General features: G+C 40.0%; 1 protein-coding gene across 5 annotated transcripts in view; it reads left to right on the forward strand.

Annotated features, from left to right (window-relative positions):
- The window catches only part of PLXNB2 (plexin B2), a 263,743-nt gene that overhangs the window by 181,904 nt on the left and 68,999 nt on the right, over nucleotides 1-12,840 (forward strand). For all 5 annotated transcript variants that reach the window (XM_032105466.1, XM_032105464.1, XM_032105469.1 and 2 more), the window contains 5 exons: nucleotides 1,417-2,527; nucleotides 4,173-4,355; nucleotides 5,540-5,662; nucleotides 9,408-9,508; nucleotides 11,647-11,773. In XM_032105466.1, coding sequence (XP_031961357.1) covers nucleotides 1,417-2,527; nucleotides 4,173-4,355; nucleotides 5,540-5,662; nucleotides 9,408-9,508; nucleotides 11,647-11,773 — 1,645 coding nt within the window. The remainder of the gene's footprint in view (nucleotides 1-1,416; nucleotides 2,528-4,172; nucleotides 4,356-5,539; nucleotides 5,663-9,407; nucleotides 9,509-11,646; nucleotides 11,774-12,840) is intronic.

The following is a 12,840-nucleotide window of genomic DNA, read 5'->3' on the forward strand; positions in this document are numbered from 1 at the left end:
AACAAAAGTCCTTCCTTCCCCGTTCAAACTTTTGTATCCAGGTTGTTAACATTTAGTTTTAGTTACCCAGTATAAATGATGATTCAGCCATTCTCTTTCACATCCCACCAGAGTCTATTGCTCTTGCCAAACACAGGAGCAAGGTTCCTTTATTTTTATTTTTTTTTAAGTTTTATTTTTTCAGTTTCTGGTTTTGGCATTTCATGCTCTTTTACTCCTCCTATGAAACTTTTGCCTGTTAGATTGCTTTGTTAAATGTTTCGCCTGTCTTTTCTGTGCTTTTATTGTTTCCTTTCTCTTTAGATTTCCAGATATTTTCAGATTTAACTTGAGATTGCCTGTAAAATTACAGGTTCTTTCCTCATCAGATTAAAGAATCCTATGGCTGACTTTGAAAATGAAAATATGGTGAATTATATTTGACCTTCCTCTAAACAGTATTCATCTTTTTCCCCTAACATCAGTGTGTCCAAGCATGCCACCTTTTGTTTTCTGCTCTCAGAACTAAACACTTTAAGAAAACATTGACAAAATGTTCTGGCCTTAGGAAGCCAGCTGAGACTCCTCATTTAACTCTTCAGATTAAAATTAGACCCCTGCTTACAAGCTTCAGAAGGTCTTTGTCTAATTCCAAACAGCCAGGTGATCTTCTTGGGAAGTAACAATTCTGAAAGGGATAAGGAAAAAACAGGTAATGGAATCATAATCCCCAAAAAAATGTTAAGTGATATTCTTAAGACAGATTTGAAACTATTAAATTGCAGTGCTCTAGTGAATGGAAGTGTTGCACCTTAATGTATGCCAGCAGTCAAAGGCAATGTTGCATATTAAGGGGTCTACCATCTTCTGACTTCACATTGATGAAGGATTAGTGTAATGCCTTCTCAAAAAACATCAGCAGCCAGATCCAGACTTGCTTGTACTCAACGGAAAGTTTTTTTCCTTTCTGGGGAAAGCTCCACAATACCAAATGTTTCAAACACTTTTATGTAAATTCCCCCCCACCTCTTAAGGATGAGCTACCTGAAGCACTGGGATTTTCCAAATTATTTTTTAAATTTCAGCAGTAAATAATTGACAGAATATGATGCTGTCTGGACAAGTGCTACCATATTTTGTCACTCCATGTTGTTTCAAATTGGTTGTTGTTCTCATCGTGCTTTAGCACAGGACTGATTACCTAATTGGTTTTATAATAATCATTTAGACATATGACCTTGTTAAATCCTTCCCCAACAGATTAAATTGCTAGGCAGTTAACAGGATTTGAGGCTTTCCATAACCTTCATGCTGTCTACACCTGCACAAGGATAAGTGTATTTAAGTCACGAAAGAGAAAAATTTCCACATTTCTCAGTTTTGTGTAAATTGTATTTTTTTATAAGTTTCATGTTATTATCTTCTTTTCCTTTTTAGGTATTACATAGAAATGGCTTTATGGATCTGGACACTGACCATTTTGAGCTGTTTTTGTGTCACCTTATCCAGAAACGAGGAACTGAAATTTTTTCAGAGTGCTACAGAGCTAAATCATTTAACGGTGGATAATGACACTGGGATAATCTATTTGGGAGTGGTAAATGCGCTTTATCAGCTTACAGAAAACCTGGAAGTAATAAGATCTGTAGAAACAGGTCCAAGGAAGGACCATAAAAAATGCACACCTCCCATTGATGAAAATCAATGTAAAGAGGCCGTACTGACAGACAATTATAACAAATTACTGTTGCTGAACAAGGCGGATAATACAACTGTGGTATGTGGAAGCCTTTTTAAAGGAATCTGTGCCATCAGAGATCTACAGAACATTAGCGATGAGAAATATTACGTAGACAGTAGTGGAGAAAAGTCCTTTGTAGCAAGCAACGATGAGAATGTATCAACTGTGGGACTGATCACTTCCTTGAATAATGACCGAGTGCTGTTTGTTGGGAAAGGGAATGGACCAAATGACAATGGGATCATAATCAGCACTCGGCAGCTTTACGCAAGGGATGGGAAAGACATTTTTGAAATGTATACAGACTCAGCAGCTGTTAAGTCAGCTTATCACTTATCAAGCACACAACAATTTGTGGCAGTTTTTGAGGATAAAAATTATGTTTATTTTATTTTTGATCAACAAGAGAAACAGCCTGTCAACAACCGCACACTGATTGCACGTCTGTGCAAAGATGATGCCCATTATTATTCCTACTTTGAAATGGACTTGGGCTGCAAAGATGATGATGGTGCCTATGACCACTGTCATTCTGCTTATGTCACTACACCTGGAAAAGAACTGGCTGAGAGCATGGCTCAGCAGGGACAACCTGCAGATACTCCCTCAGATGACAAAGTTCTTCTTGCACTCTTCAGCAAAGTAAACAAAGATGACGGCTCTCTTAAATCCGCCATGTGTGTGTTTTCCTTGCGGCACATCAATGAAAAGATGGAAAAAAACCGGAATGATTGCTACACTAAAAAGAATACCAGCTCATTTTACAAACTTTTTTCAGCAGAAAACCCGTGTGCATTACATGGACTGGTAATATGAATAATATAAATATTAGTTTTAGAATCCGTGTTAGAGTTTGTGGAAAATATACAGCTACATGTTTTAAGGTGGCTTTGAGCTAAACTATATTAAGACGACTGAAAACTCAGCAGATAGATTCACTATAGAAATGGAATGTGGTTGGGGGGGTTGTGGAACAGGTCAAGTAAGAAATGACAAAATTTTGAGTCTTTTAAAAATGATTTGATGTTTTCTCAAAGATAACTGTTGCTTTCCTAAATGCATTTCTTTTAAAGGGTTCCTTCTGATATGGGAGTTACTGAGTCAAATGCAGGGATTTTTTACACCCATGATCAGTTTCTGGGTGATCACACTAGACAACTGTAGTTTCAGTCAATGTATTTACAATGTTCTTAAATGGTATTAAGAATCTTTTAGATGGTATCTGTAATTCAGCATTTTTTCTCACTTGTATTTGTATATTCAGACAACTGAAATACCAGATTTCTTGTATTCAGGTAGTGCTTATATTTTGCTGTGGCTCAAAATGCTCGCATAGCATGATAGCTATCTTTTTATGACATGTGATTACCTTGGCTATAAGGTTTTTGGAGGGTACTGTTACACCCATTCAGGTACTGCTCTTCAATCTACGGTTGTCTCTGAGAGGCAATTTTCAGCATCTCTGTTGGCTTTATGATTGTTTTGCCCACATCACTCTATTCCCAAGCCCCACTTGTGCATGCCACTCATTATTGCAGCCAACCCTAAACTGGACTGAGAAATTGAATCATCTTTAAAATAACTCAGCCAGCATTTAGAAGGATGTCTTACTTTACCCAGCCCGAGCAAGGTACACACTTGCATAAGCATCTGTTTGAGCACAACCTGAGAGGTGGTGTGCTATAGTCCAGGGAGAGGAGTGAACAGCTAAGGAGATGGGGCATGGGAATAACTTTTTTTGGTATTGACCCATAATCCTTCATCTTGTGAGACTGAAGCCTTCTCCCACACAGTAAGTTACTAGCGCTGATGAACCAAAATAACACATTTTGCTTCGAACTGCCAGTGTTACTTGCTGCAGTACCCTGCATATGGGGTGAGCATCACACACAGAAATCCTGAATGTGACGAGTGGCCGTGGCTTCTGACAAAAAGAAGGTGTGGATTTCAGATCAGAAAGACAGTTTTGTTACCAAATATAGCTGGAAAGGCAAGGTGTGAATGAACTTCCTTCTGGTGGCTCTTGCTGCAGCTCAGAATTAAAGTGTAGTGAAGACGGAACGTGTTGAAGTTCATGAGACAGTTGTCAGGGAGTTGCTTTTTATGGATTGTAGCAAAGAAACAAAACAGCAATAAAAAAACAGTCTTCAAGGCAAAGCTGGTTAAACCAGTCTCTATGACACGTTCATTTTAGTTACACCAACTGGTTAATCGTTAAACTGCTTGTGTCTCCTGGAAAGTGAAAGCGTGGAAGCAGTTCTCAATTAGCAGGCTGCTGTCTGATTACTGCCTGTTGGCTGGGGGCAAATGCCCACACAATCCATTTCTCTCTTTCTACTCTTCAGTGTCTGAGGGGTATTATATTGTCTGGTAATAGGGCTGCACTTCATTCTTAGCTAGGAATTAGTGATCTGAATGTTTAACGTCACTCTGTATTGCTATTCCTTATTAGAATGCCAGCAAAAATTTCCCCTGTGGCTCCGAACACTTGCCATACCTTTTGGGAAGTAGGAATGGTGTTATAGAGAAGCCGGTACTGCAAAAAGAAGGGATGAATCTCACAGCTGTCACTGTGGCTGTGGAAAATGGGCACACCGTGGCTTTTCTGGGAACATCGGATGGTAAAATTCTTAAGGTAAAAAACTGGACTAAAAGACTGGAAGGTATTTAAAAGGTTACGAACTGTAGTGATAGCATACTGCTACTCTAAAAGTAAATGGGATTTATAAGATCTCATACTAGGAGCAAATTTTCTTGGAGCTTGGTATTTTTCATCTCAAAGAAAAAATATATTATTTTTGATGTACCTCAGCTATCTGATACACAGATTGAATTAGCATTGCCTGAATGACGCTTTTCCCAAAGGATTACATACCTACTGAGAGCTTTATATAAATAGCCTTAGGTAATCTAAGAACTGCTTTAGCCTTATCTCTATTCAAGCTCATACTGGTTTAAGAGCAACTTTTCATTTTCTAGTTATTCTGACCATTCAGTGAATAAAGGTGGCAATACAAAGCCCAAGCTGAAGCTCTGATAAATTCTGCTCAAGGCTTGACATGTTTGTGGTGTTAAAATATCAAGACTGCAACACCAAACACCTTCTTTTGCTTGAAGGAGAGTGATGGCCATGTCCAACCTCAAACCTAGTACTGCCAAGTCTCACCAAAGCACATGGGAAGTCATGTGGATGTTGTGTTTAGAGGCATGATTTAGTGGTGAAAATGGTGATGCTAGTTAAGTGGTTGGACTTGATGATCTTGGGAGTATTTTCCAACCTTAGTGATTCTATGATTCTATGTCCCTAAGTGACACATGTCTATATCTCTTAAATATCTCCAGGGATGGTGACTAACCAGTTGCCTGATCAGCCTGTTCCAGTACTTGACAAACCTTCCTGTGAAGAAATATTTCCCAATATCTAATCTGAACCTTCCCTGGCACAATTTGAGGCCTTTTCCTCTCTCCCTCTTGCTTACTAATTGTGAGAAGAGACCAGCCCCCACCTCACTACAACCTCCTTTCAGGTAGTTGTAGAGAGCATTAAGGTCTCCCCTGAGCCTCTTTTTCTCCAGATTGAACACCCTCAGCTGCTCCTCACCAGACTTGCGCTCCAGACCCTTCACCAGCTCCATTGCCCTTCTCTGAATACTCTCTAGCACCTCAATGTCTTTCTTGAAGAGTTTCCTTAGTCCTCCTTTTGTTCTTAATATATTTTTAGAAACATTTTTATTTTCTTTTACAGCAGTAGCCAGATAAAATTATATTTGTGGGGGGAAAAGCAAGACTAACCACCTTTTGTTTTCTTCCACAAAATAGGTGTTCCTGTCATCCGCTGCAACTGAGTACAGCTCTCTTACTATTGAACTAAACAAACCCATAAAGAAGGACCTGGTCCTTGACCAAACCCAAGAAAATCTGTATGTGATGACCACAGACAAGGTAACATGTCCTGCTTGAATTAAGGGCCCAGCCCTCTTTTGCTTTCCCTGCAAATTTCTCTGAGATTTATACATTTCTCAGTTGTTCCTGGAAATTGCCCTATTTGGTGGGACTCCTCCTAATCTGTGTGTATGAAAATCTTTCTCAAATCTAAGCTGATGGACTTGTTTGTTGTGACTTGGAGAACTGTAATATCCGTGATGCTTAGCGATTGGGAATGGGCAGTGAGTTCCCCTCTGGAGCTGTCACACAGGGTCTGTGAGAGGGATGAAGTGGAAATGTTTGGCACCAGCATGCCTCAGGATCAGGCAGCCCTAGTGCTCAGTGTGGGGTGTGTGGGGTACTGGTGGGTGCTGTAGCTGCCATCAGTTCTTTTCAAGGGCACTTCGGGACTCAGAATGCTGGTGGCTGACATACTTGCACTGACACATCTGTAAAGCCACCAGTCGTTTTTCTGGGTCTTACTGTCAGAAACTAAGCAGCACTGGAGACAATTACATATTTGAGAAACATTTTCATTCAAGATTCTGCTAGAACTGATTGCAGCAGGAAAAGTCCAACTTCACTAGGAAAGGCACAGGCAGTCTCTTCTAGGTTCCCCTTCTTTTTGCTGTGAGGTGAAAGCACAATGGGGGTCTGTAAAAAAAGAGAGGAAAAAAAGCAAGTAGGAAATGAGAGGGATGCCAGATTTCTCCTCCATCCCCGGGGTAACCCTCTTCTGACACTTTTCTTTGTGGAGGCTGGAGCTGCCAGCCTCAAACGCTTGGTTCAGCAGCTCTCCAGGACAAGGTGGGTGACAGGCTGTGACCATCTGCAACCCTGCCAGTGACATGGAATGCAACATGGGAAATGCTCCACACAAGTAACACAGGGAGAATGAGTGGGCTGTGAAAGGAGAGTATTCGGAAAAACAGTGCAAGAAGAATGTCTACTGACTGTTTTATAAAAGGATTAATATAAATTCCTGCCGCAGGAATGTTATAGTCTAGCTGAAGGTTTTTAGGCTAGAAACAACATTGGAAAAAATGCCAGAAAAAAAACTGATAAAGCATTTAATAATATGACCGTGAGAGAGAGACGTTACTTTTGGCTTCCGTTCAGATTTGGAACACAACTCCAAGCTTCAACATTGTCCACAAAACTCTGGGTGGCCTGGCACCCCATTTGACAAGTTGGCACATCATGTAAAAGCCCTGAGGTCCCCACCAGGCTACTGTGTGTCCTGCTGAGCAGTGTAAGGGATAGCAGCTGAGCAATGTAAGGGATAGCAGCAACCTTGAAGGAAGACAAGCTTTCTGGTGACAGTCAGCTTGAAATGGTAGAATTTAGAAAGATGACAGACAACTTTTTTTCAGAGAAAACCTGCAAAAAAAAATCATTCAATCACTACAAAGCATTTAAATTTAGAATGCAGCAAATTTCTGCTGAAGAAAGGATTTTACTTAAATCTCTTCCAAGTAGCTCTCGTAGACACTGCAGTTTCTGAATTATGTGAATAATAGTTTTCTTTTACAAAACCTGTTTAGCTTAAATATGAATAGCTAAAGTTGGGAGCTCTGTAATGGCATTACATTACTGTCATCTCCAGGAGTTAATTACAGTGAGCAGTCCCACCCACTTTTAGAAGCAGATAGACAGGAGGAGAATGGAGGCCTTCGGAGCTGGGAGAAAAAAAATGACATAAGTGAGGGGAGAAGAATAAATGATGAAACATGTACTTCTGGGTTAGGCATGGCTGTGGGTTGTGAGAATAGAGATATCAGAACCCTGATTTGTGCATTTAAATGGTTAAAGGTAAACAATAAAGGACAGCTGGCTGCACTGATAGGCATGCATGCTGCTGAGCTACCTGGCAGATACAGACTGCCTCAGCATTTAGAAATTAATTGCTTGGCTCTGTAAGCACTTGAACAAAGTGAAAGTGGTAATGTGGTAGATGATAGCTTCTTTAAAAAGAAATCAGATCAAGAGAAGCACAGGGAAGAACAATCCAGATGTTAAGATCCAAAGTGAGAATCAAGCTCTCCTTTTCCTGTTTCACCTTTCTCCCCTCTTTTCTCCCACATTCTGCTGTGGTGCCAACAGCAGTGGGGGGTTTTGAGCAAATGCTTTCAATCAGTCCCATCTGCTCCTAAAGCTTGGACAGAGAGCAGGAGAAACCCCTTGCACCTTCTTGTGGGACTTGGAAAGGAGCTTAGCACCCCTGTGCTGCTCATGCTGGTTCATTACAAGTGCACATCACTGGCAGGATCCCAGATTCCTTAAGGTTCTTACCATACTGGGAGGAAAGCAGACCACTGTGGCAGTCACTTACCATGATCAAGCTTGTTTGCTTGTTTTAGTTTCTAACACTTTTTGATTTAGAGTGCCAACTAGAAAAGCTCTAAAATTAGTTCCCTTGCATTTTGAAATTGGCTGTTAAAGGAGCTGGTTTTTTGGGTTTGGTTTTGGTTTTGGTTTTTTTGTCATTAAGTTCACACAAAACTTGCAGAGATGGAAATCTCTAGGGCTTGTTTATGCCTGCCAGTATTGTGAAAGAAATATTTTGTCATTAAAAAAAAAGTCATTCACTGGATATTAAATTACTTATGGGTACCAGTTAGTGACAGAGTGCCAGTAACTCAGCTTCAGTTAGCTAAAAAGAAAAGAATGCTGAAAAGGTAAAACCTTGTATTAATAAAAGCAAGAAAATTGCACAATATTGACGTTTTCCTTAACTGCGTAATTTTCTTTAACTCTCCGAATATGAAGAAAAGGTCAAACTCAGACTGTCAAAGTAGCTTTGTAACTGCAATTGTTTAAAATGAGACCAGAAGAAAGCCTACATCTCAGAGTTACTGTTTCTACACTTTTTGTGCTGTTTAAAAGTAAAACATACTCATAAACTGGAAGATGTATGTCCTGTTTTCCTCTTGCATCATTGCTGCAGCATAGCTAAAAGGAATGGCTCTTCTTTGTGTGCGCCAAAGAAAAAGTTGTTTATTCTCTGAACCAAAGGAAATCAAAAACAGAAGCTGTATATTTACTGGGAGAATGAGACATGAGAACTGATGGTGTTCTTTTCCCTGCTGCTTCCTGTCATAATTATTTCTATTTTATTTTGTGAATGTATTCCATGGTGAAAGGTTATGCCTGGAGAAGTGCAGTAACCCAAAGCACCCCAGCTCTCTCACTCTTGCAGACTTTCTGAAATGCCTTCTGGCTGGAAGTGCATTTCCAAACAATTTCACCTCCATGGTAGTGATAGGGAGGGGAGAATATTCTGTTTAAAAAGTGGTCTAGCTAGTACCAAGTTAGCCTTTTGAAAGTATCCATCCTGCAGTAGCTGTTTCTTGAATTCAGAGCATCATTGATGCAATTTCTGTCCTGAGGTGCAGATTTCCACAAGTAATATAACTGGAGGAACTAAAAAGCTCCATTTTTATAAGACTTGCTCATAATTCTCAATTATAACAATGTCCTACATTACTTTGAAGACAGGTTAGATAATACTGGAGTGGGGAAAAAAGCAGGAAAAAGTGTGTGAATTTAGACTTTGTTAAGGGGGAAAAGAACTTACTGGTTTTATATGTATTTTGTTAAAATCAGGCTGAGCTCTGAGTATGATAATACAGCACCAAGTCTTCTGCTGCCACAGGCAATGACACTGAAGAGCTAAGTCCGCAAAGGTTTCAATGTCCTTGTGCATTTCCATCTCCTCGTGCCTTCTTCAGTTGTTAGGTTTGCCTTGCTTTTGGTTTTCCAGGTGTACCGATTGCCTGTGCAGGACTGCCACAAGTACTCGGACTGTGAGAAGTGTGCCCAGGCGAGGGATCCGTACTGTGGCTGGTGCGTGAGGGAGGGCAGGTGAGCGCTGCTGGGTGTGCTGGGGTGCAGGCAGAGCAACTGCTCAACTCTGGACATGTGCTGGGGGTGACTGCTTGCCATGGTGATCCCAGCTCTTCGTACTCAGCCTTATGCTCCTGATCATCATTTAATTTTATCACACAGACATTGATATCAATATTCTGTGCACACAAAAATGTCCCCATTGGCTTCTTCAGATTTGATTAGTTTGGGAAAATACATACTTTTCTGCTGGTACTGAGAATGATTTTACATATTCTAACGGTATGTTTTATCACTCTGTGAACTATACAGTCACATGTTCTCCCAGAAAATAAAAAAATGCTCCCTATTTCAATTTTAGAAACTATAGCATATATTTTAAGTACATCAGGAAAGTGTAAAAAAAGAACATAAAAGAAAAAAACATTCTATCTCTAACATAGAGTGTATAGCTCAAGTGCTGGTTTTATATAAACATCCTCTATCAAGACGTGTAGCTACAGGGAGCCCTCACCTACCTATAGGAGAGCAGAAAGTGACATTTTGCTGACTATCTGCAGAGGTTCACTGAATGAATATTCAAGCACATGTAAACTAGGACAGCACTGAACAGCCCTGGAATGTCTCTTCTTTATACTCTGAGTTGATTGGAGTGCCGAGAGGGAAGAGCAGTCCTGCAGTTCTCTTTTTGACTACTAAGTTAATTAACCCCTTGGCACGAGTGGTTGGGAATTCGTGATTCTAACTTCTTGCTGTTGGAACAAAGGGGCTGTTTAATTATAATATGCAGATGAATTTCAGGCTTCTAGTTTCCTGCCTGAAAATGTGAACTATCGCGTTAGGTTACCTATCAGCCTGATGTAGCATAATATGGAGCACTGCAGAGAAACTTATGTGGTGTGTGCAGGTTTATGTAATATACTGTAACTCTTTCAGCCTGGGATTTCAGTTGCTGTGGGTGAAACCTGAGAATCTGGAATGTAACCTCAAACTCCTCCTGAACTGCCAGGAGTTGAATGCCTTGGCATATATCATAAAAAAGGCAATTTTCCTTAGATTTCCCTTCAGGTTTCTGATATGACCACTGCCCTCACTATCTCAAAATATTAATGGTTTCTGAGAACAGGCAAACATGAATTTTCACATTTGCTAGTATTTATTTCCAATGGGGAGAAAAAAGTGTTTCATTTCTAAGTTTCAGTTCTGTCTCATGGTGACACACAGCACTTAGTAGTGTGTTTAGGGATATGTTATGTGAACGTAGACTCCGTATGTAAATGATTTGTTTAAAGGAGGTTTGACAGAGCTGTGCAACCACTGCACTGTGTTAAAGTCCCTGATGAGTTAATAGTCTACTTTCTGCTACAGCAGCCAGAGATCCTACAGCATTTTCTCTTAAACTTTGCACAGAATGGAAAGAATATACATGAGATTGTCCCCCTTCAACAAGCTTTTGTAGCCACATATGCAGCTTCTGTACTGCAGCATTTCTTCCTGTACTTGAGCTGGGAAAATCTCCCGGTGTTTTTTGTGAGGCTGCACAACTGCTCTTGTCTTCCCATAATTGTAACAGTGCCTTGGCAGGGAGAGATCTTAAATAGTGGCAGGAATTAATGAAAACACTCCCTACAAAATAACATTTCTAGAGCTGGGTTTACACAGAAGTTCCCCACAAGCTTGTAGGCCCCCAGCAATACTTCTCCGTTGCATTTTGCTGTCCCAAGTGTTGTGTCTTATCAGTGGCAATACACAGGTGTCTGCCATTTGACCTGCAGAAAAAAGCCAGTCTGTGCCCTCTCATTCAGGATGTTGTTATATATTGCAGTGAAGATTATAAGCTTGATTTCAGATGGCTCCACTGCCCAATGGTTCCTGTGCTATCACTGCCTCTGTATAGATTTGGGTTGTCTAATTCAAGGTGCTGTCCAAAATAGTATAGGCACTTGCTTTTGGCATGTCAAACCATCAGTAGCAATTGCACCACTTGTTCTGTTAAAAATTCTCTAATAGCAACCCCACTAGTAAATACTAAAGCAAATTTGTAGTCATCTTGTGTTGTAATTTCTGTCTCTATTCATGAAATTGTTGCATAGTTCAGAGAAAGCAGAAGCCAGCTATAATATTGCTTTGGGTTTTGTTCCTTTTTTTTTTTGCAGGTGCACAAAGAAGGCAGACTGTGGAGCAGCTGATAAGGAGAACCACTGGCTGTGGAGTCCAAGTGGCACATGTGTGACTATCATTAGTGCAGACCCTCTAAATATGAGTCGCAGAGCTCCTGCTAAGGTATAACAGCAAAACGCTTTCCTTAAATATTCTTTTAGCACATTGATGTGACTACAAGAAAGATGAATATCTGCATTTCTTTATGCACAGTGGAGACCAGGAAGAGGAGAGTGTTTTGGTATCTCAGTCTCTGTCATTTCTCATAGTGCTCTTTCTTGCCTGCTGTTCTTGCAGGTTGAGTTCACGTTTTTGACCGCTGTAAACCAAAGTGATGCACTAGTATGGATGATGAAGCACTTACACTTATCTGAATACTATGGAAGTGTTACACAGTGTTGTATAACCCATAAAAAGTAATAAGTAGGGGAGATTTCATGCTGCCCTTTCAGCTTACTTAAGCATGAACTTAAGTAAGCGCTGAAGCCATAAGCTGTTGCTTTAAAATCCGCAGTGGATTTGCCTACACAGCGAAGTCAGTCTGGGTACATGGAGAAGGTAAATTCAGCATGCAAAACGACTGTGGCAACAAAACTGAGTTTTTGTACTGTGACCAGGGTGTCATAACTTGCTCTAATTCCAAATGGATCATGCCAGTGCAGACTGAGTGCTTCCCAGGGGTGTTCAGCAAGTAAAATCAATAAAATGGCTTTTGATTCCTCCTAATCAGAAATAAAGAAACTTTCTTTCAAGTCACTTCAATTCCATTTCTAAATTATGTAAACAGCATTGTGTTATGGCCATTTCTATGTTGAATAAAAATATTAGTAGAGTGTAACTGGTTTCAATGAGAAAGGGATCGTTGTCTTTTCTACTGGCAATACAAAATGGAAAAAGTTAAACTGTATAATTAACATATTTGAAACATTAAGTCAAGGACAGAATTCCAAATTTCATTTCAATTGTTTTCCCTTTTTTTGTTAAGTTTTTCCATCTTATTTTGCTTTTAGTTTCTCAAATGCTTTCTTTCTCTGAGGAGGTTAAGATCTCACCACCACTCAGAAATCCTTTTTCAGCATTGGATTTTTTGCATTTACATGGAGTCTTGAGGAAGCCACTTTTCTGTTCATCCCTTTCAAACTCCACCATTTCCAGCCTATCCAGCTCTGTTTTCATTATTCACTAATAAC

This window comes from Corvus moneduloides, chromosome 4 (genome assembly GCF_009650955.1).
Source record: "Corvus moneduloides isolate bCorMon1 chromosome 4, bCorMon1.pri, whole genome shotgun sequence".
Lineage (NCBI taxonomy): Eukaryota > Metazoa > Chordata > Aves > Passeriformes > Corvidae > Corvus > Corvus moneduloides.